This window comes from Neolamprologus brichardi, chromosome 22 (genome assembly GCF_056152115.1).
Source record: "Neolamprologus brichardi isolate AB-2024 chromosome 22, ASM5615211v1, whole genome shotgun sequence".
Lineage (NCBI taxonomy): Eukaryota > Metazoa > Chordata > Actinopteri > Cichliformes > Cichlidae > Neolamprologus > Neolamprologus brichardi.
Window position 1 is genome coordinate 29,899,622 of NC_142124.1, and position 23,722 is coordinate 29,923,343.

Genomic DNA, 23,722 nt, shown 5'->3' on the forward strand with positions numbered 1-23,722 from the left:
AGCCACACAGTGGTAATACCCACCATGTTTGTAGAGGCTTATAAGTAACATCACATTCACATTTGTCTTTCTTTAAATATAGGAATTAATTTACAGGACAATAAATAACTGGTTTTTGTTTAGAGTTAATTCACATATCCACATAACACTGTATTCTAAAATAAGTGCGCACATTTTAGTTTACACTGTTATGTATGATTAATCTTTTGTTTTCTGAGTTACCTTAGTTGCAGCTGTTCCAGTCCCTTGATTAAGGAGCCAAGAGGTGGAAAAGGGGCGGAGCGAGTTTTAAAGGAACACTACAAATTGGTTCATGCCATAACTCGGGACCATGGGGGGGAATTGGAGTTCATTATGTTTGGTTTAGTTAGGTTTTGTGTATTTTACCCCTTCTCCTGTTTTTGTGGGCTGATCAGCCACTATTTAAGTTTCCCCTTTGTCTCTTTAAGTTAGGTCAGTTTGTTTGAGTTATCAGTACTGTTGTCAACTTTGAGTAGAGTTTTGTTATTTTGACCTCTTTTATGGGCCCAAGATTTTGATTCTTTTGGCATGATTTAACTAATTATGTTTTTTGGGTTAAATAAATCATTTTTTTGGACTTTAACCTGTGCCTAAGTTTCCTTCACTGCTCGGTCCATCACACAGTGTGTCAAAATGTGATGAATCATCGTCAGTATGCAAATTCTAAAAAACTTTTGATGACCACTAAATCACTTTGATTTTTACTTTCCACAGTAATTAGTTATGGATGGAGGTGAAGTGTCTTGCCCAAGGACACAACGACCGAGACTGTCCGAGCCGGGGCTCGAACCGGCAACTTTCCGATTACAAGGCGAACTCCCAACTCTTGCGCCACGATCGCCCCAGTTAATACAACAAAACACACATCTTTTGTTTAAATGGCTATGGATCAAATAGACATGACAGTCAACACAAAAAGGTTCAGACAGCTCCTCAAATGAGAGCAGATATTCCTTATATGGTCATGTCTGCATTTGACCACAGAAGCCCCACCCACCTTCTCTTCAAACCTCTTGTTTATGATGAGTAGCCAGTGGAAAGACAGTGGGCTTAAAAAGGGGAAAGGACTATCCAAAAGTGTCTAAGCTGAGGAGCTGAACCAGCATGAGAAAGAGTCTAACCTGTGAAGTGCAGCAATAACAATATGGAATTGTTCAATGTGGAAATCTTTCAAAGTCAAATTCATGTCTTTCTCACGTGTTCTGGTAAAAAAATAACTAAATAAAGATATTTATATCAATATTATATATGTTTTCCATTTCTTCTTCTACATTTTTACAAATGATTCTAACTAGTGTAATCTTAAACTTAGATGAATACAGACCAAAACACGGCTATAAAAATGATATATTCATGATTATATTTTATTTCTATACAACACTGGAATATTTCCAGCAAAATGAAATGGCCACAATAGACTGTGAACATACCTGGGCTTCATTCAGCACTGTTACACCGCTGCACTGAAACAGCAAAGCTTATAGCGTGTTGTAAATGAGTCGCTGGGAGATTTCTTATAAATACACGTGCAACAAGATTATAAACATTAAACAACTGTAATTTTTTGCAACCAAAGCAGATTTCACTTAGAGAATAGCTGATTGTCCTGCTGTTATTAAGGCCCGGTGTTACTGTCTGTATATCAGTCAGAATATATATTTACTTTATTCATAAAAAAATAATTATTCAACTATAAATTAGAACTAAACACATACAAAAAAAAAAACACTGATTAGGGAGAAACAAGTAAACAGAGGAGAACAAGTGCTGACAGAAGAACATAAGTTAGTAGTAACGCTGTGCAGTGTAATATGGGAGGAGATGGGGTAACATTAAAGGCTGTTATTGCTTTGGTGCACAGGGGCAGCGGCCTGTGCTGTTTCCACAAAGAAAGAGGAAGAACTGCTCATTGAAGAGTACGACAAGGTGGAGAGGGCAAACTCAGAGCTCACAACACTTCATTCCCTTGCAGATGTACAGTAAACTCATCTTAAATACACACTGATATCTGGTTAATTCATAGGAAGACACCACCACCCCTCCCCCTCTTAGTCGTTGACTCTCTCGCAGCAGTGCAGCAGTGGTCAGAAGCCCAAGAAGTCATCCTCAAATGGGCTGACAGTGTTGGGAGTGTTTCCATTGGTGCCATCCCAGTCTGGTTCAATGAGCCAATCTTGGGGGGTCACCCCAATGTCCAGGACCTGGGGGTTAGTACGTGACACTGCCAGTCTGAGGGAAAGAGAAACAACTGTCAACGGTCAACAACAGTTCCCCTTTAAAAGAATGCAAGCAAGCAGAAATTCTTCTACTTTGGTGTGAACCAATCCCATGAAAAGACCAAAACCAGTAATGTTTTTTAGATAATCAAAATGGCGGATGTAGCAGGTGGTGGTGCAGACGTAGCTCCGACTTTCAAACGGTCACGATTAAAACCAGAGATATATAAAACAACTGATGGAAGGGTAATTGTAGAGGATGAACTACTTAATTTCCTTGCTGTAAAAATCAAAACTTTAAGTCAGGATGAAATTGTGTTGTTGGCCACGAACACATTTGAATCCGAGGGGATTGAAGCCTCCAAGAAAGTTTTGTTTGAGCTCTGCCCCACTACCTCACAGCGGTGCGTCGGATATAAAGGACAGCATAAAGACGCCAACAATATTAAACTCTGTCTTAAAGTGCTGAATGAGTGTGGGGAGAATATCCCAAGATTTGTATCTCATCACCTGGATGATTTGCCGCCTGTTACATACTCCAGCATGGATGTGTGTTGTCTACTACGGCGAATGGACCAGCTGTGTGCTGAGGTGGGTGCTTTAAAACATGTAGTTAAACTACAGGCGGATGTCTGCGAGCAAGTCATGACCAATGCTGTGGAGGTCGACCACCGTGTGACTGCTCTTGAGTGTCGGCCCGAGGTACCGGCTGAGCCTGTTACGCTGAATGCTCAGGGGTCGGGGACCGCTTCCCACTTTCCCCTGGGGAAACACGCAGAGGAGCGGTGGGGGAGCCGAAGTAAAGGCGGCCCGCACGGAGCGCAGGAAGCCGGAGCTTTGGCTGCTTCAAGGACTGGGACAAGCACAGTGTCAGCGTTTTGTCCGGAGATGTTGCTACGTGGTCAAGATCGGGCTCTGACGACAGCCTCAGGTCGTAATATGGAAACTACTGCAACGACGGAGGATCCCGTTGAGACAGTGCTTTCTACATGCTCCCCACAATGGAGTAAAGTTGTGAAAAATGGCAAGCCTCGTCACAAGCTGGAGAAGGTTAATGCGGGTTCAGGAATGCATGCTGTTACCACTGGACACAATAAGAGGCCTGGACCTGTATCGATTATTGGCACTGGAGCTGTGAGTACAATCAGAACTGTGAAAACTAAATTGGTGAGCGTGTTTGCCACTAAATTTGCCCTGGATGTAGATGCAGAAACTCTTGCTCTGTATTTGAGAGAGAAACTCAAAAGAGATGTGACCTGTCAAAAAATTGCTGGTAAACGTAGCAGGTTCGGCTCTTTCAAGGTTACTGCTGAATGTAATGATGTGGGTGAAATGTACAATCCTGAACTCTGGCCTGAAGGGGCTCTGGTCCGGCGTTTTTATGAACCTCGTAAGACCGGTACGGTGGTGCCAAGCTCAGGGGATCCAGCAGGGGAGATAACTGCGCCTTTTGGTACCAATATATCAACATGAAGATGTCTATTAGGATATTATCTTACAACTGTCGTGGTCTACGTTTGGGACAGAGTGCAGGGGACAAAGCTCGACGGATTGTTGTGGACAGTCTGCTTGCAGAATGTGACATTTTATGCTTGCAGGAGACATGGTTGTCCAAACAGGACCTGGGAAAACTTAACTGTCTAAATGCAAGTTTTTTGGGAGTGGGGGAATCAACAACTGATCTCAGCACAGCTATAGTCAGAGGCAGAATACCTGGAGGGGTTGCTGTGCTCTGGGATAAAAAAATAGACCCTGTGATAAAGCCCATTAGACTGGATGTAGACTGGTGTATTGGTATACAATATACACAGAACAATAGTAGTTTTATCATTCTTAATATTTATACTCCCTATGAATCTTGTCAAAATGAGCAAGAATACCTCAGTAGGCTGGCTTTTATTAATGCATTTATTCAAGACAACGATACTTACAGCATATATGTTTTGGGTGATTTTAATGCTGATCTCACAGACAGCAGTTCTCGGTTTGCTAACCACTTAAGATTATTAACTTGACAAAAGTGAGTTATCTTGTCTACCAAAGTGTTACTGCCTGCAGATAGCTATACATACATAAGTGAAGCCTGGCATAGTACATCATGGCTGGACCACTGTATCTGTACAGCTGATGGGCATGCAGCTTTAGCAAACATGACTATTAGGTATGAGGTAACTGTGTCAGATCATATACCTTTTGGTTTTACTGTGAATGTGGAACAAATGCCAGCAACAACTGGGAATAATATTACTAATATTGCTACCAGTGTAAAATTAGACTGGTCAGCATGTAGTGAAGATGATTTCTTAGCTTATCATAGTAATACCGATATACATCTGAACAACATTTCTTTGCCCAAAGAAGCTCTTTTGTGCAAGGATGTCAACTGTAAGAATGCTGTGCATAAACATTTACTCTGCTCCATGTATGATGATATAGTGACTGCTCTGTATGAAAGTGGTACACTGCTTGATAAACAATATAAGCATAAGAAACCTAACATCAGACCTGGCTGGAAAGAACATGTATCCATGTATCATGATGAAGCTCGCATAGCTTATAAATGTTGGGCCATGGCTGGAAGACCTAAACAAGGCCCAGAATTTGAACAGAAAAAATGTGCGAATGCCAGATATAAGTACGCTGTTCGCTTTATAACTAAAAATGAGCAAATGCTGAGAGCAGATTCTTTGGCCAGGAAAATGCTGTGTAATAATATGGCAGATTTTTGGAAAGAGGTGAAAGCTCTTAATAACTGTAAACCATCTCTACCATCAACTGTTGAAGGTGTTTCTGGGGCAGATAACATTGCAGCATTATGGAGACAGCATTACAGTGCGTTGTTTAACTGTATAAAAAGTGATCCATATGAGGACAATCTTGACATGAGTAATGACACAATAAGTGTAGGGACACATGAAGTATATGAAGCCATTCATAGGTTGTCTGATAATAAAGCTTCTGGTTTGGATCGCATCACTGCAGAACATTTAAAACATGCTAGTTTAAGGCTAGCTCCTCTTTTAGCACTCTGTTTCACTGGGTTTATGATTCATGGCATATTACCAGACTCAATGCTGTGTATTTTACTGGTACCAGTTATGAAGGACAAAGCTGCAAAAGTGAGCTGTTTGGATAATTACAGGCCAATTGCACTAGCCAGTATTTTATCTAAGGTGTTAGAAAGAATCTTGTTTGACAGAGTTAGTGTGTTCATCTCTTCTCTGGATAATCAGTTTGGCTTCAAACCAAAGCACGGCACTGACATGTGCATATATGCACTCAAGGAAATAGTCAGTTTGTATAGGGCTAAAAATTCATCTGTCCTCATGTGTTTCATTGATGCCTCTAAGGCTTTTGATCGAGTGAACCACAGAAAACTTTTTGATAAATTGAAGACACGGGGGGTTCCTCAATACATCGTGAGGATTCTCTCTTACTGGTACGCTCATCAGAACATGCAGGTTAAATGGGGAAGCAGTATTTCTGCCCCCTTTGGTGTCAGCAATGGTGTCAGACAGGGTGGGATTTTGTCTCCAATTTTATTTAATTTATATGTTGATGATTTGTCCATACAGCTGAGAGCCTGTAACACTGGGTGTATATTAGGTAAAACATTGATAAATTATCTTATGTATGCAGATGACCTGGTTGTTTTTAGTCCAAGCAGTGCTGGATTACAGGATCTTCTTAATGTCTGTACTGAATATGGTGTGCAATATGACATTGAGTACAATGCTGCTAAAAGTGCTGTTTTGATATGTAGAACCAAGCAGGATAAACAGCTAAATTTTCCTTTGTTTAAACTGGCACAAAAAAACTCTTGAAGTTCATAAAAAGGTGAAATACCTTGGTCACTTTATTACTGAGCAAATGAATGATGATGATGACATGTACAGACAACGATGCAAGCTCTATGTGCAGGCAAATACTATTGCACGCAAATTCAGCTTTTGTTCACTTCCAGTTAAAGTGGCTTTGTTTAAAGCGTATTGCACACCGCTATATACTGCCCCCTTGTGGTCATCCTACAAACAATGTAGCATGCTGAAGCTGCATGTTGCATATAATGATGCAATGAGAATCCTTTGCAGGATACCTAGAAGTGGTAGTGCCAGCCAGATGTTTGTAGCTGTGGGTGTTTGGACTTTTAAAGCACTTTTAAGAAAGTTAATGTTCAATTTTAGAGAACGACTGGATGGTTCGAGAAACAGTATAATTTTAGCACTTACAGATCCGACAGTGAGTGGTTCCCGTTACTCATCCAGTCTGAGAAAGCACTGGTTAAAGTGTTTGTGTATTTATTGATTTATTTTAATTAATTATGTTTTATGTATATTATGGTTTTATATTTTTACAAATGCTTTATATACTTATTTATATACTTATATATATTTAATGGTCTATACCTTGTGTTGGGGGGGGGGGGGGGGGGTTGTGTTTCTGTCTTGTTTTTATGGACATAAAGTCTGCCAATAAAGATTGAATTGAAATTGAATTGAATTGAATGTACAGGTCTGTTTCTTAATACTCTACAATTTAAATCACAAACAAAGAGCTTTAGAAAAAAACCCAAAAAAAACCAAAACAGCTTTGCGGTGTGATTTTTGGTTACAAAAGACAAAATAATCCTGAACAAATCCACTAAAACATTTGGAAACAGCTCAATTCATCACTGCTTTTGGTCTCTTTAAAATGGGACCAATGAGTTCAGCACAGCCCTGATTGTTGACAGAGTTGCGCTGAATATGGTCTCAACCAAGCAAAAACAAAACCTCTGCCTGGAAACTGGAATTAGATTGAACAGAGCTGGGATTAAAATTAAACTCTGATATTTCCATATTGAGGCAGAAAAAGAAGGAAATTCCCTCCAACCTCCATCAGAATGAAGTCAAATAAAATAGAAGAAACAAGAAGGCATCAGCAGCTCATGTAAACAGTAACGGGCAGTATGATGAGAACTAGCCGTCATTCTGTTTCCTACTCTTATCCTCTCGACCCTCAGGGCTTAATAGCAAGCAGAGCTGATTCGACTACCAGCATTCAGTTTTCTGCTGATTTTAATTCACTGCAGCTCAGCCTCTCAGACTCGTTTATGTAACTACACCCTCAGTCTGCTCCGATATGTCTGAAACATCCCTTTCTCTCTGGGATAACAATATCTGCAGAGTCTGGGTAGAGGTCAGTGGGATTACTTCACATTCACTTCATTTGAACTGCGGGATAAACGGTGTTGATCCGTAAATGAGTTCAAGTGACCCACTGCTCCACTTTCAGACACGGGAACTGCTCGACAAAAGCCCCGCTGTGTGGAGTGGAGTCGCACCATCCCCACCGCTTCAGCCAAAACACACACTACACATCACAGAGGAGGGTTATCAGACAGACACAGTCATGTTTGTGGTGATGATGAAATGGGTTGAGATAATAACATTTTTCATTTTGACTGAAATTCAATACATCGAATCAAACACAAAATCCATCGACAACAAAGGCATCTGACAGGAAATAAAAGATGGAGGAGGTCGTGTTACCCCGAGCGACTCGCATCTCTGACCTGTAATCTGGGTTTTCAGGTTTGGAGGTGATTGAATGAAATGGACTGATGTCAGGTTAGTAACTGGGACTACCACTCTATGTAAGGCTTGTGATAACAATTGCTCAACTTTACCTGGAAATGAACCATAGCTATCCAGAGCACAGCTGGAGACACAAACACACAGCAGATTGAGGACAGTTTAAAGTTCAGCTATGAAATCATTTCTCACAACTGTCAAACCTCTGAGATTATCCCTTCGTTTATATTTTTATATCGTCAGAGAATGGAGGGTTTGTGGTCTGCAGTACACTGAAATCACCAGTAAGTGGCGACATAGAGCCAAGCAGTACAAGTAGGAACTACAATACAGAGGTAGAGGCAGATTTTGTGTTTTGGGGATGTTTTATTGGGAACAGGGATCAAAGAAAATCACCTAGGATTAATTTCAGATTATTTTAAGACTTTAGAATCAAATATCTCACCTGGAGAAGGCTTCATCCAAACCATCTTCTATTTCCTGCAAGAAAAGCAATCAGTCCTTAACATTAACTCAGGGGAAAGCATGTAATATGTGTGTGGTGCTGGCACAAACAAGGGAAATTTAAAGCAAATCTTTCAAAAAGCTGGAGATCCAAACTGAGTCGGGAAAAATCCAGCTCTCAAACTGAGGATGGTCAACATCGGAGTATGAAAGAACGGTCATTTGTAAGTGATTCACAGTCAACACAGACACAAAGCGAGAGGACGGACTCACCCAGGCAGGATTGTTGTTGGACTCGGAGGTCTGTCTGTGGTTATCCAGCTGATCCTCTCCGATGTTTCCATTGGTCTCCACTGCCACATTCACACTCTTCTCCAAGTCCAATAACATATCTGTAGCCACATCTAATAGAAAAGAGATGGAATGACAACTGATTGGTGTTATAATAACAGATCAGAGCAAGACACAGTGCAGCCTCCACACATGAAGTGACAGAGGGGGCAGTTAAAAATGATGATGGGGGAGATCATTGTGCCATGTCTGTTTCTGCATCTCTGTGGCAATTTAATGTTAAAGCATGCAAAGGTTTTCCATGTCCTTTTATGTCTATAGCCATGAATAAATTGGTTTCACAGTTAGTTAGATTTTAGTTGACATTGGTTACAATAAATTGTTTCACAAACTGTGCTGCATTGAGCCGTGTAATATCTGTGAAAGGCTAAATGCCAACGTCACAAACCTCCAGTTTCAAAAGCAAGAATTACATTCTCACAGGAACAGAGAGGCCAGACGTCTATTAAGCCTGTGTGTCTGCGGGAATATAACTCTTTGACCATGGGACTACAGGCGTAAAATAATTATTTTAACCAGTGAGGGCTGACGAATAAAAGCCTGAAGCACCACATACCCTCTACTGTGAAAAACAAAAAAGGCAGATGTGCCATGGAGGTTTATTTCCCAGCTGATCACGTTCTGTGAACAGTACGTAGAACTAAAGCTGAAAACTTTAGGCCACACAACATGGCTTGTGCTCACAAACTGGACCAATCACCTGTATGTGCTGCCTGAAAGTACAAACACGAGGCCAAAGCCCCTCGTAAAGTTTGTTGTGAGCATAGAGGGTGTTTCTTTAACACCCACAATGAAATTCTGTGGAAAATTTAAGAATTTTACACACTGGATAAAATGATGAGTACCACATGTCAGTGAGATTATAAAAAACGACCAGAGGCCTGTGCTACAAAGCAGAATTTTGTCTTATCCAGGAAACTGGGTTACCTGGACATCGCTATGGTAACTTATGCTGCAAACCTACCCTGCTCTCACATTAGAGATCAACAAGTATGAAATCACCACCTGACCAATCAAGCTTCAGAAAATAGTGGATCCCTCAGACCTCTGTGTACGAACAGTAGGAGGGTCTAAAGTTTTAATACTGCCTGAAGTCTGTTTCCCACATGAGCATCAGTAATAAATATAAATTACTAGATGAAATTTTATGCTTTCATTTTGCAGCCAAAAAAGATAAAGAAAACAACTTTGCCAAGTTCCTTGACACCATTTGTGAATGACTACATAACACAAATGACCTCATGTGGCTACAGCTCCTTTATGCTTTGCATCTTGTTTTTTTTTTTTTACCTGTCCCTTTCAAACTCCCAAAGCTGTTCGATCTCTCTGAATGAGAACTGCTGCTAGCCTCTCCAGCGGACCCAGACTTTGCTCTCTTCCCTTTCTCTAAAAAACAGATAAGAGGAAACACAACACAAGCAGGTCAGGACCTGTTTACAGCACATATCAACAAATTTGGTGAAACAAGGACAAACACAGACAGTCTCCTGATAAAACAACCCCTGCGTGTCATTTCCGGACTTGAATGGAGAAGTGTGTGATGCCTACCTTCTTTGGACACCTGCCAGAGCTCGAAAGCTACTGTGAAGGCCTGGGCTACTGTTAGCGCCACAGCCTGAGCCTGGAGGACAGGAGAAAAAGACACAAACAGAGGATGAAAAACAGAGCACTAACTTAAAGAAGTCTGCTTCTCTGACTGCTGTTGACCGTCCAAGAAAACTTTGCATGACCATCAAGATAGAACATGTAGTTTACAACACTAAATGCTTTATCTCAGGTAACAAAGTTATATTTATAACATGGACAGCTGTAAAAATGGTTATAAAATATTGCCTTTCAACAGTAATGCTTTATATTTATATGACTGAAAGATGTGAGTACAAAAAAGGATAGCTCTTGATCTCTGTCCACAGTCTGTCGTCACTGTCACATAAAAGAAAAAAGGTCACTTTGGGGCTTTAAGTCAAATAATTAATTATTATTTGATTGAATTGCAGACTTTCAGCTTAAATTCAAGGGGTTAAACTGCATGACAATCAACTGTCCAATTACTTTTAAGCCTCTGGAAATGGGGGACTGAATAAAAATGGCTGCAACTGCTGAGCCGTTAATAGAAACGTTTATTAAACCCCTGAAAAGGTGACAGTCTGCACTTCAATCACACTTTACTTCAATCATATTTTGATTATTTCTTTTAAAAATCAAACAATGTATAGAGGAAAACCTACAAAAATGTGTCTTTGTTCAGCACATTATTAACCTCATATGCTCGCTTTCACTTTAATTTCCCTGCTTTAGTTGGTTTTTTAAAGCGGTCCTCATATACTTCTCTTTATTATCTTTTTTAGTTTAAGACCAGCAGTTTTTTCCCCAACTTTATGTCATTGTCATGTCATTTTTTTAAAAAAAGGTATTATTTTAACTATGAGTCCTGAAGCACTCCTCTCATTGAGTAGAGGACACAGAGAGGTCATCCCAAATCTCTTCAGAACCCCATTGATAGATAGAGGAGCACATATTAAGGAAGCAGAGTATTCTCATGTTATCCTGGGAGAAAAAAAGAGCGGAGTGAGGAAGCAAGTAAGATGAGAGGAAAAGTGCCCTTCTGTTTTCAACACCAAGGAAAAGACAGGAAGACGACAGGAGCTTAACTTCTAGGATTTCCTCTTCGGGATGAAGAGGAAGAGCTATGGTGACAGCAAGACACTCGAGAGAGCCAGTTACAGGACGAATGATGGCTGAATGTGGGTCATTACATCATCAGGAAGGTAATGATCCCCCACAGCCACAGAGGAAGATATGCTAAATATTTGAGTTATTGAGAAACTTTGAATTTAAACTGAAAAGTTAAAAAGTTTGGACACACCTTCTCATTTAATGTCTTTTCTTAATTTTTACTACTTTCTCCATTTTAGATGCAAACTGAAGACATCTAATATATGAAGCCACATATATGGTGTCCTGTAGCAAAGAAAAAAATATATAAATAACTTTAAACATGTCTTTTATTTTAGAGTCCTTGAAGCAGCAACCCTTCGCTTTGTTGACGGTGCAAACCCTTGGCCTTCTCTCAGTGAGCTTCATGATGTAGTCACCTGAAATGGTTTTCACCTCACAGGTGTGCCATGTCAGGGTTCATTTGTGGAATTTCTTGCCTTCTTTATGGGGTCGGGAACCAATCAGCTAAGTAAAGAGAAGTGACAGTCCATCATTACTTTAAGCACTGAAGGTCAGTCAGCCTGGAATATTGCTAAAACTTTCAATGTGTGGAGTTGCAAAAATCATCAACCAAGCACGACAATGAAATTGGTTCACATGATGACCGCCCAGCCCAGAATAAATTCATCTGAATTCATCACCAGCCTCAGAAATCACAAGTTAACAGCTACTCAGATTAGGGCCCAGATAAATGCCACACAAAGTTCCAGCAGCAGAGACATCTCTACATCAACTGCTCAGAGAAGACTGCACGAATCAGGCCTTTGTGTTCAAATAGCTGCTAAGAAACCACGACTAAGGAAAAGCAACAAGCAGAGGAGAATTGTTTGGTCCAAGAAACACAAGGAGTGGACATTAGACCAGTGGAAATCTGTGCTTTTGTCTGATGAGTCCAAATTTGAGATCTTTGGTTCCACCTGCAGTGTCTTTGTGCAACGCAGAAAAGGTGAATGGATGGTCTCTACATGCATGGTTCCCACCATGTGAAGCATGGAGGAGGAGGTGTGATGGTGTGGGGGTGCTTTGCTGCTGACAGTGTTGTGGGATTTATTCAAAATTGAAGGCACACTGATAATGCCATCCCATCCAGTTTGTGCTGAATTGGACCACCACTTATCTTTCAACAGGACAATGACCCCAAACACACCTCCAGGCTGAGTAAGGTCTATTTAACCAAGAAGGAGAGTGATGGAGTGCTGCACCAGATGGCCTCCACGGTCACCTGACCTAAACCCAGTCGAGATGGTTTGGGATGAGATGGAGCGCAGAGTGATGGCAAAAGGGCCAACAAGTGCTCAGCATCTCTGGGAAATCCTTCAAGACTGTTGGAAAACTATTTCAGATGACTGCCTCATGAAGCTCATGGAGAGAATGCCAAGAGTGTGCAAAGCAGTAATCAAAGCAAAGGGGCTATTTTGAGGAATCTAAAATATTAAACATGTTTTGAGTTATTTCACACTTTGTTTACAAAATAATTCCATATGTGTTCATTCATAGTTTTGATGCCTTCAGTGAGAGTCTACAATGTAAATAGTCATGAAAATAAAGAAAAGCCATTAAATGAGAAGGTGTGTCCAGACTTTTGACTGGTAGTGTACGTGCTCTAAACTCACCACTTTCCTCTTTGAGCAGAGGTAGGCGTTGCACTCCAGGGTTCCATTCAGGGTGTTTTGTGCGATATAAGCAAAGACTTTATCGTGTAGTTTATCCACCGTGCAGTAGGATATCCTGCAGACCAGAGACAACAGGTTAGACAAACAGCGTACAGAGATCCAACGCTTTTTTTTGACAGCACAAATACGCTCAAACTTTCCAGAAGCAAGAATGAGATTTACACAGAAAGACTAAAAAACAGTTTAAGACGAATTGACCTGCCGTGTTAGTGTGTTTTTGTCAAAGATTAATACAATGTTGATTTTTTAAAAATGAGTAAACACTGGCAACCCCTCAGCCTCCTAGTACACACCCCGATACTGGACCTTTAGGTCACGGTACTGACACTGGAACTCATCTGAGACTTTCATATGTGACTTTTTGGTTTCAATGACACCCACCAGGGAGAATCTATTTCAAATTACTTAAGTAATGAAATAAAATTACAAAACCAGTCGTTCTACACATACCTGTATATGGACACGTTTTCCAGGAGTTTATTTGTTGAGCTGTCATGTAGGACAATTCCCTGAGGAGAAACCTTAAGAGTGACCTTCTGAGGTTTCTTCCCACTGGCTTTAGCCTGTCATGGGGAAAATAACGCAGCGGAAACTGATGATTGTTTTATGACCGAAATGCAAAACGTCCGCACACTGCTTACATGGACTACTCAGCTCTTCTACAATGTCTATTTCTGGTGGTACACTAGAGACAACATTGTACATTATTAATCACCAGACACTTTCAAAAAACCCTGCATTTACTATTTATCAGGATTTAGTGTCAGGATGTATGGAAACAGGCACAGTAAGATACAGAGAGCAGCTTTAAACTAAATTTGATCCAGAGTTTATAAACATGCAGATGGTGGTGAGGACATGATGAAAGCCTTAATGTCAGTATGTTTGTGAAATTTAAGAGAGCTTTTAGATGTTCTATTTTAAGAAAAAAATAATGATAATAATTAAAGCGGTAGTCTTAAAAGCCACTGGATTGTTTTTCTTACACTGCTGTTGTTGATTTTGGCAGGAAATCAAAGCAGAGCAGTCAAAAGTGGAGATAATGTAAACTGTGAATGAGCGATCTCTGACCGTGGCAACAATCCTCTTTACAGCAGCTGCTGACAGCTCCTCTCCTTTGGGTTGGTCCACCAGTGTCATGCCGAGATGTCGAAGGTTAAAGGTCATGCCCTCTAAGATGGTCTCCCGCGTGTCTGTCCAGTTCTCTGGGAGCTCTGCGGAGAAGAGCGGGAGCGGCCGATACTCTGATCAACTGTAACGACGTTCTTGTCAAACATCAAGCGTTGCAAACATCAAATATTTATCTGCTTTTTCCCAGGGTTCATGTTCCAAAATAAATAAGGCTCGTGCAACATTCAAAGACTTTGAGAAAAACACAAATCAGAAGAAATGTAAACAGTCTGTGTTGAACTTAGAGTTGGCCCACTTCATGTGCTCCCTCGCTGAAGAGGAAAGGCAAAACAGGGTATCTAGGTCAGAGGTGCTGAGGCGTAAAGTAAATATTTCATCTTCCAAATAGCTTATAGGGCTCGACAATAAAAAACATGAAGAGTTTGGAGCAAGTTGTACATGCACTGTGACACGCTGTGATAAGAGGAAAGCGTGGTAACATCAGCGATCTCTCCAACAGCATGAATCATGTGTCGTTCTCAAAGTGCATTACTGTCTCCATTTTTAAAATTTCTCTGAAAAAGACTGTTTAAAGTGTAACTACTGAAGGAACAGCTTCTACCTCTGTGTGATTTCTTATCAGGTTTTGTGTGGCGCTGGCCGACCCTGAACCTGTAATACTGTTTGCACTTTCATCAGAGAAAAAAAAAAGGGGGGGGGGGGGGGGGTGAAGGAAGGGGGAAAAAACTCAATCCACCATTATTACCTAGAATTTCACCCTCCTAGCATTTCCCTCCTCTGGGATGTAGTACATGTTCACACACATACATTTTGAATGCAGACTACACAAACTGGACCAAGAGATCTTAAGATCTTAAAGTCTTAGAAGGAAACTCAATGCGATTTTCCTTATTTTCTGTCACATGTACACTGTTATAAAAACAGGTGTTCATATTAACTCAGCCAAAGCACGTGTGAAAGCGTCAGATATCATCATCATCGTTATCATCAGGCCGTTATTTATAGTAACAATATCGGCTACAAAATAATCAAACATAAAGCGTTTAAGTAACAGGGACTGCAGAGCGTCATCAGCTGGAGTTTATGTTAACAGTGCCAAGAGATCCAAAGTTGGGAAAGCAGAATCACGCCTGAGACAAAAGGCACTGGTGGGCACCATGGTGATAAGCAGAGTGAACTTGGGTTAACTAGTTCCCACTTCAGACCCACGTCAACAAAGCAAAACTCAAGGAGGAACACCACCGACTCTAGGAAGACATCCTAGCAGGTGTAGAGGAAGAGGAAATTGGCAGAACACTGGGGCTCTGGCACCGAGGAGCATGAACAAGGTGGGAGGTATCCTGCAGTACAGGATCACCTGGGGAAACATCATGCATGCAGACTTAAAGTGGGTCCTGTTCCTGGTGCAGGCAGTGCATGAAGTTTGGTGAAAGAGTGAGACACCCTCCTGCACCCTTTGCTCTGGAAGAGGCTCTTTGGAACATCTTCTTAGCAGCTGCCCAAAGGCTCTGGGGGATAGCCATACCAAGGTGCTGAAGGCAGAGGCAGGTAGCCTCAGTCATCAATACCAGCAAACACCACCAAGTCAAGTCGATTTGTGTAAGCGACTAAAGCTGTCAGGGCACACTGTCAAAATATCACTTAATCATCACCTCTGAGGCCTCAAAACAGCTGGAACACAGGCTAGAGGACGTTCCAAGAGCAGACAGAAGACACTGTTTGTTTATTTTACGTTGTGCTTTTGTTTTCTTATTTTTCTTCGTATTCATTGTTCTATAATGTATTTTATTCTATTGTTAAGTGAAAGTTTGAAAGGCGCTTTCAAATAAAAATCGATTATTATTACTTTTCAGCATGCCTACTCTGTAACGTTCCTGACGCGGTTGGTTGTTATAAGAGTGGCCAAGAGGAGGCCTATTCAATCTATGTGTAAAGCAGCTGATCATATGAAGAACGCTCCCAATCTTTTACATCACACAGAGCTAAGTGTAGAAAGAAAAACTGAGCTTGTACAAACACTGACCCTATTTAACGTGAGCGTCCATCACTGTCAGAAAACAATAATATACAAAAGCATAATAGGCCACCTGGAAATAGCTGAAAACAAATTTAATTTTCATAACAAATAAGTTCAGCTTCTCTTTTGGTAAACATTTCATGTTTCGCTCATTTTATGAGAGAAGTGGAATCAGGGAGTCTTTGAAACCTATGTTGAAATGTAACCAGGTCAAAAAGTCTACAACACACTGATTACGGAGAAAATCCTTTCTCTGTATCCACGACTGCCTCCTGTAAATGTGTTACATTAAGGAATAAATTATAGTGAGTGGAAAACGTAACAAATATAATGCTAGTTACTGCAGATATTAATGTTTTCCATTTTAGACATCTTGGACATCAAAACATTTAATTTACACAAAGAAGAAATGGATCCTTTTAGTGGTTCACTGACGCAGGTTTCAGTGCATGTTTTCCACTGACAGTGTTGGAGAGCTAATATTGAGCTTGTAATAAAGAACCTGTTCTGGTTTTCAGTTTGTTTCACCAGCAGCAAAGACGGTACCAGGCACCAATCAGCCCAAGAATGCAGAAGGCTTTGAGGATAAAAGGTCAGCAACCGTTATATGTCAATGGAAACAGCTGTGTGCACGAGTCAACTGAGAACAAGAAAAACCAGGTGACCTGCTACTAACATCACACCCGTATGTGGCAAATAATCTCTTACTGGTTTCTCACTGTAGTATTGGGGGAAGTGTCTTGGTATAATGTGAGAAAGATAAGAAAAAGAGGAGAAAAAAATTGGAAGACAGAGCCTCAGTTTTCAGCTCTATAGATATCCATTACATCCAACACTGATGGATGAGTAGCCATTTGATTTGTCAGAGTGCAAAATAACTCTTAGTTGTAAACTGTGACAACAATGGCGCTGATCCAGAAAGGTCCAACTGACAGGCAATTTGCATCCTGGCTGATTTGTGTGTCTACAACAAACACTGGATCACTGGGGAAACCACCAACTGTGGTCCTACAACTCTGGACTCCTCCAGTGCCAAATTATCTTTTACTCAGCCTCTGCTGCCTTTTCACTTTCCTCCCTCCTTCACTGATCTACGCCTGCACGCCTCTCAAATTATTATGCACAGAGTCCCAAATTCACCCGAGTTTATGTTTGGGATTCTAATGATGTGGGGAAAACATAAACACATTAGTGAGAGTGTGTCAATTTGGAAGTCTCTGCAGATGTAAAGTCGAGTAAATTAGGGGCAGAATGCATCTGAAATGTTTATCAGTGAAAGACCTGATGTGCCAAGCAAGGTCTTTAAACCTAGACAAAATAAGGTGAGATAAATTTTTAGTCCAACTGCATTCTCATCGCTTTCAGAAAAGCAATGCTTCTTCATGGTTAAAGGGGGGGGGGGGGGGGGGGGAAAGCCCACTACACACTGAGGACACACGCCTCCTAATGAGTTTGTTCAGCTTCCTGTCTGTTACATTGGCCAGTTCCTAAACCAGTTACACACATTTGGCTCAAATAGTCACACATTGTTTCTCCCATAATAGGGCAGCTATGGAGAAGCATGTTCATTTGATTTTATTTTGAGAGGAACACATTGTAAAATCAGAAAGAGACGCTTCCTGTATACAACAGCAGCCGTCTGCTCTTCATACAGCAGCTAAGTGGTCACAAGCAGGATTATGATAACATATATAAATACATATTTGCTTTCCACTGTTATGATAGGTTGTACACATTTCTTGTGTTTTATTGTGAAACCTTTTATGATTTTTACCTATGAAAAGTGTGACATAATTCTTTTAATTTAAGTACTTATATTATACAGAGAGTTTCAATCCTGAGGGTGCTGTGGAGTAGAAGTGGTTCTTGTGTATAAACGCACAGTGAAGGCCAACCTTCTGATTGGTGGGCTACACTCACATTAACAAACAGGGTTGCCTTCATCTGAAGAGTGTATGAAGCAGGCTTAGCCACATAGCAAGGCTTTCTTTGCATTAGCTTTGCTCAACAAAACCTAAACCCTCTATGAGAGGTAACAGGCATCACAGCGGTGGCTATCAACCTTCTCTGTGGTTCGTTAAACTTTTTTTTGACAAAATGGACCAATCAGGTTCTGTCTACTTCAGTCAAGTGGAACATGAATAAAAAAATAAATTAAAAGTCAACTACTGCCTGTAAAGCTGTCATATGTTAAACCTGACTTTAAACAAGATTCTGAAAAACTGCATTCAGGTGAGATACTGTCCCAAGAAGATGTCACTTCAAACAAAAGTGTTAGACTGACTCAACAACCATTGTTGCTTATGTCTCAAACACAGTTCTGTAGTGGTCAGATTGGCAGACTGTCATCACGAAAATTCATACACAGGAAAATATGCAATACCATTTTGATGCCATGGGGGAAACTGTTATAAATTGATGAGACATATTTTTTAATTAAAGTTTTACATTAAAAAAGTAGTATAATACAAAAAACATCATCGAAGAGAGCATTTTTAAATTGTCTACCTATTGCAAAATAATACAGTATCATTACTTTTAGGTAAATGTGCATGATAAATATTTTAAGATTGTCAGGTCACTTAAAACAACAACAACAACAACAACAACAAAACAACAACATTACTTTCAGGCTGTAGTGTTGTGCTTCTGCTGATGTTCCCATATGTTCGTTGCAGGTCAAATAGAGTTGGTACAGTAGGTTGCTACTGTTTTCCATCTAGTTGATGACAGACTTTTTTTCAGCTTCATTTTGAGACTTTAAGAGAAACATAACTCTTTTTAGAGACCATTAAATTGTTTTACCCTGTTAAAATAACACAGTCTAGTAACATTACTCACAGGCAGGACTGATGACGCTGGCTGTGCAGCTCTAGCATTAATGTTACTGTTTTATTACTAGCCATAGCCGCTAGCCACTACCTTAATGATAACAACATAACAGTTAAACAGCTAACGGGTAAAGTTTAGCCATTAAATATAGATATAGTAGAATAAAATATAATAAAATTTAAATAATTACATAAATGTGGTGCAGAACCTGCCATAGCAGTTTGAGATTTCATGGAAGACAGACAGTAACATTGTAAAGGAAAAAGGAGCCATGGAAATTTAAATGCAAGCATCACCGCTAAGAGAAATGCAGCACAACTGATCAGCGCTATTGCATTCACATCAAATGCCACATGCTGAATCTCCAACTTCAGCCTCATGGCGTTCCGGATTATTTTAATACAAGTCATATTTATTCATCAAAAAGTCCATTACAGCCAGTTTAGAGCAACCACATGAATACAGCTGCAGTGAAAACCAGTCAGAGCTAAAGAGTGGCACCTGTTGGAGAGGATCCTGGAAAAGGGCTCTTCAACACAAACAAATAAACTTTGGGGGTCCCCTTAACCCTGTTGGCATAGGCCGTCTAAGCCAGGGCAAAAGAACAGAGAAGATGAAGTCTTAGCTAGATAAGCTGAATGTATTTCTCCTAACACAAACTTATGGTGAGAAAACAGAATATGCAAAGAGGCATACAAGTGACGTGACATAGGTGGATCACAACTTTTCTATACAGGGTCCATCTAAATGAATCATCCGATTACTAAAAGCTTTTTTTTTTTTTTTTTTTTTTTTTAAAGTAATGGACACAGAAACCTAAAAATTTAAAATACATGGCTGAATATAAAGTTTTACATACTACACTTACAATGTTGGCAAGCACTTAAGGTGCTCCCCCCGGATGCACGGCACATGTCCAGATGATAGTCAAGCTGTCTGGAGTCACTGCAGCCACTGCTGTTGTTACTCTACCTACTAGCATCCGTGGGAAACTCACCAATCTGCTCTTTCTAACAGCATGCCTTTCAATCGGCACTCTGAAATCTGATCATTCTTTTTGATACACCCTGTACTAAAGGCAAGCGAGTACTAAAGGCAAGCGAGTACCAATGACAGAGAAGGTTACTGGTGATTGACATATGACAGGTTAACAAATATAATAGAGTACCTAAAAAAAAAAAAAAAAATCAACAGCGAGAACGCAATGCATGCTGAGTTAATCGATTCCTCTATTGACACCCTTTTAGCCTATAGAATAATAATAAAAAAACCAAAAACAAAAAAACATCACGGCAGCAGCTGAACTACCAGTATCCAACTGATGAAGTCACAGTAACTTTGACCATCATTTTATGTACAGTTTGTAATACAGCCTCATTAATGGAAATGATGCCTGGGTCCTCAGGTGCTCGAGCCCTGTACTGCATTCACCTGACCCAAAGTAATCCCTACCCCGAGTACATGGAAATGTAGGACGATTCTGACGAAGGCAACGTCAGACCTGAAAATCCAGCATGAATGATACGGGTCAGTGCTGGTGAAGAATGCGTGCCCTGCAGCCAGGTAGTCTATGACCACACCATAATACTCTACTTCTACGACAAGTGGGTCAGTAGCCACATTTACAGGAAGCCGTTAAGTCCACGAACAATCAGAATAGCCCACTTCCAGTCGGAACGGCTGCCACAGACACACAAACAACTCGGGCAGAAGAAACTCGCACTGTGGAAAGTGTCTGCCAGATGTAATACAGCCAGATATCACCTCTCCACTGACAGCTGGGAAGATGTAAGATTAACATCTCAGCCTCATCCATTAACGCAGTAATGTGCAGGCATAATATGGAAGTGTCCATCTAAAATTTCTGCAGCGTTGCCTTTTTTCCTGGTGAGCAACTAAGGTTACACACAACAATGCAGTGTGTTTATGTTATCCATCCTGTCACTCTCTAATGTCTCTGCAGATGTGACAGTAGCCTTTCTGGAATTTAAAAAGAAAAAAGGAAAACAAAAGAGCAGCAGTGTGACTCGAAGCCAACAGGGGCAGTGCACAGACTCGCCCCGCAGCATTCCTGGCTTGTCCTCTTGGTTACAGGCTGTGGACTTTTCATGCTTTGGAAGCCACACGGTCATTCCCCCCACCCCACAACTTCACAGGCAGGATCAAGTGAGATTTAGCTTACAAAGTGGCCCTTGAGTCCTACAATGGGTGCCAATGCCTTCTTTAAGGAGCTTTATGTTAATGCTGCTGCATGTGACTGCTCCTGCCCTGGCAAAGTGCTCTTCAGCAACATACAATGGGGGAAATATAAATATAATAAGATCTCGTGCTGACGATGACCTCTGAACTTCCTCTGGCAGGGTTGGCGGAAAGAGGGAGGTGGGATTATCAAGAAATCCAAAAATACCTTTTTAGTTAGCGAAACACAAAGCAAAAGAAGTAGTTGGTGTAATTCCCACCTAAGTAAAAGACCGTGAAAAACACACAAAAATCTGTCTTGAAACACGTGAATAATCCACGAGAAATGGCACAAATTAGAAATAAAACTTCTAATTGGTTTTGTTGTTGTGGTTCATTTTAAAATAACTTGAATTCCCGGAAAATTCCTGCACCATGATAAACCGCATTGCAAACAGTTACTCACCCTCCGCAGGAAGAAACCGCTGTATGTTTCCCCAGAACAGAAACACTAAGCGCGAGAAACTATTTACCTTTACCCTCCTTTGACAAACTAAAAGAGACGTAACTGCTCAAGCTAAAGAAAAAAAAGAGATGTCAAACTCCTTCTTTACCACCCGCTGTGACAGCCGACAGCACAATACGTCGTTTGTGAAACAAAAACCAAAGTTTGGTCAAGTTAGCATATAAATGTCTTAATTAATCACTATTTGTCACAGAAAAAAAAAGGTAAATTGGGTACAGGCAAAGTAAACTCCGGCTAGGCGGAATTTTAAATTTGTTGCTAACGGTAAAAAGAAGAAGAAGGTATTACCATTTGTTTTTATGTTTTTTTTTAATTTTCCTTTAGCTAATTTAACGAGTATTTCTTACTTCTGTGTTTGCTGGCAGTCCACGACTGTTTCGCCATACTTGGGCTCCGGATAATAGCTCTTCCAGCAGACTTGAGGGCATCCATGTCGGTGTGTTAAAGTGCAGAGAGTCGGTGAAGTTGCCCGAAGTGTTCCAGGAGAAATGTTGACCGGACTGCTGATGGGGGGAGAGGATGGACCTGTGGTGCCTTCCAGTGCAGTCAGAAATCCCGGTGTTGTGCCAAAAAGTCATCGCCTGCCAAAAACTTTCCGTGTGTTTCTTATGTGTAATATTTTTCCTACAAAGAGGTTATATATAAAATTAAAATTACCTGTTTTTCAAGTATCTTCATAACGCTGTGTTATTGTACTTACATTATAACCAATCCGGTCCTTTTTGTGCACTTAAAATATGTTTACACAACTATTGTTATATTTGTTGCAATTTCTGCTGTCCTCTTAGGCCAAAAAAATATTTTTAATGTCAACGAGTTTTTTTTTTAACTGGATAAGTCCGGCTTCTACCTTGTTACAGGAATGTTGATTGTGGCTCAAGATGACTTGATATCATTCATGAGGGATACATTTCACACTTTTCACATATTATAGACACAAAAACGTATATATAGCAATTTAAATACGAGCAATCATTTTTTGCACTACACTGACTTTACTAGCCGAACAGAGGAGTGGTGCTGCATTTGAGTTACATGGGACATTACGTGGTATCTGAAAGGATGCTAAATAAATAAATTAAAAAAGAAGAGACGATTCATATGGAAGAGCCACATAAATATGACCAAAAAAAAAAAAAATCAACAATCAACAAAGTTACTCTTGAGTAACTCACTCGCTATATAAAAGATAGAAGCAGTGATCAGAACCTCAACTATAGCTTTCAGGACACAATTTTAAAGAATGCTCTTACAGTATAAACCCAGAATTGGCAGACTGCCCGTTTAACAACTTGGTTAGCAAAATGCATTTATAAACTGTACAGGCACAATAGACAGGCATGTCTGCTAACCAGTGCTAAATAACAGACAAGTAAATCTCTAGAATTTCATTCACTAAAACTGAAACAATTACAGATTTCATTCTTGACATATCTTAAGATGATGATAAGAAGAAGTAGTTTCTGTTTTTTTTCTTTCCTATTTCTTTTTTCGTTGTTCCTATTTCCGCTGTGTTTTGTGTGCTTTTTCAGCGTTTTTCTTATTGCTGGTGTTTTCTTAAGTTGCAGTCCGTTTGGCCTCTCAGGGCCACCGTAAGAAGTGTAACCTTAACGTCTGTTTTCTCTGCAGGATAAAGAAATGTTGCTCTAGTAATGAAATCTCTAAGCACAACTCTTAAAAATATATATGCACTTATAAATTGATTGTAAGTGTATACATTGTATTGTGTGCAATGGATACAGAGTGTATATCCTTTGTATCCATTATTATTTCCATTTATTAAAAAAACAAAACCCAAAACAAATCTATGTAGTAGATGGTGGAGAAAAGGAACATTTCCATCATTAATTAAAAAAAAAAAATTACCTAATTACTTTGGAGTACCATGAATAACCTCCTTCACATTTTCCAAAGCTGTGCAGCAGGGCTGAATTGGAGTCTTTGCCTAATTCTGGGCCTTATGTTTGACCCCCCCCCCATGAGTGAATGAAGCTTATATCAGGTTACGTGGGGTGGGGGGTGGGGGGTAAGACAAAAAAACA

General features: G+C 40.3%; 2 protein-coding genes across 3 annotated transcripts; one reads left to right on the forward strand and one right to left on the reverse strand.

Annotated features, from left to right (window-relative positions):
- Positions 1-1,377: 1,377 nt before the first annotated feature.
- LOC102779987 (low density lipoprotein receptor adapter protein 1-B-like) lies at positions 1,378-22,186 on the reverse strand. 2 transcript variants are annotated; one of them, XM_035914757.2, is made up of 10 exons: positions 22,028-22,186; positions 14,068-14,210; positions 13,447-13,559; positions 12,937-13,051; positions 10,154-10,226; positions 9,896-9,991; positions 8,528-8,658; positions 8,256-8,290; positions 7,906-7,937; positions 1,378-2,250 (listed from the first exon to the last, which is right to left on the reverse strand). In XM_035914757.2, the coding sequence occupies exons 1-10, from the start codon at positions 22,110-22,112 to the stop codon at positions 2,204-2,206; spliced, it is 870 nt and encodes a 289-aa protein (XP_035770650.2). In that variant the 5' UTR covers positions 22,113-22,186; the 3' UTR covers positions 1,378-2,203. The 2 variants fall into 2 exon arrangements, with proteins under 2 accessions (XP_035770650.2, XP_006806708.2); XM_006806645.3 differs by lacking the exon at positions 7,906-7,937.
- LOC148096814 (uncharacterized) lies at positions 2,365-4,228 on the forward strand. The gene has a single exon (XM_087834899.1). The coding sequence runs from the start codon at positions 2,391-2,393 to the stop codon at positions 3,708-3,710; it is 1,320 nt and encodes a 439-aa protein (XP_087691025.1). The 5' UTR covers positions 2,365-2,390; the 3' UTR covers positions 3,711-4,228.
- Positions 22,187-23,722: the final 1,536 nt, after the last annotated feature.

What these genes read in the sequence shown, in the direction of transcription:
- LOC148096814 (XM_087834899.1), top strand. Translation starts at nt 2,391, where the DNA reads ATGGCGGATGTAGCAGGTGGTGGTGCAGACGTAGCTCCGACTTTCAAA.
- LOC102779987 (XM_006806645.3), bottom strand. Translation starts at nt 22,112, where the DNA reads ATGGATGCCCTCAAGTCTGCTGGAAGAGCTATTATCCGGAGCCCAAGT. An exon ending in TAAAGAGGATTGTTGCCACG is followed by an intron (nt 13,560 to 14,067) that starts GTCAGAGATCGC and finishes TCCCCATGACAG; the next exon opens with GCTAAAGCCAGTGGGAAGAA. An exon ending in CCAACAACAATCCTGCCTGG is followed by an intron (nt 8,291 to 8,527) that starts GTGAGTCCGTCC and finishes CTTTTCTTGCAG; the next exon opens with GAAATAGAAGATGGTTTGGA.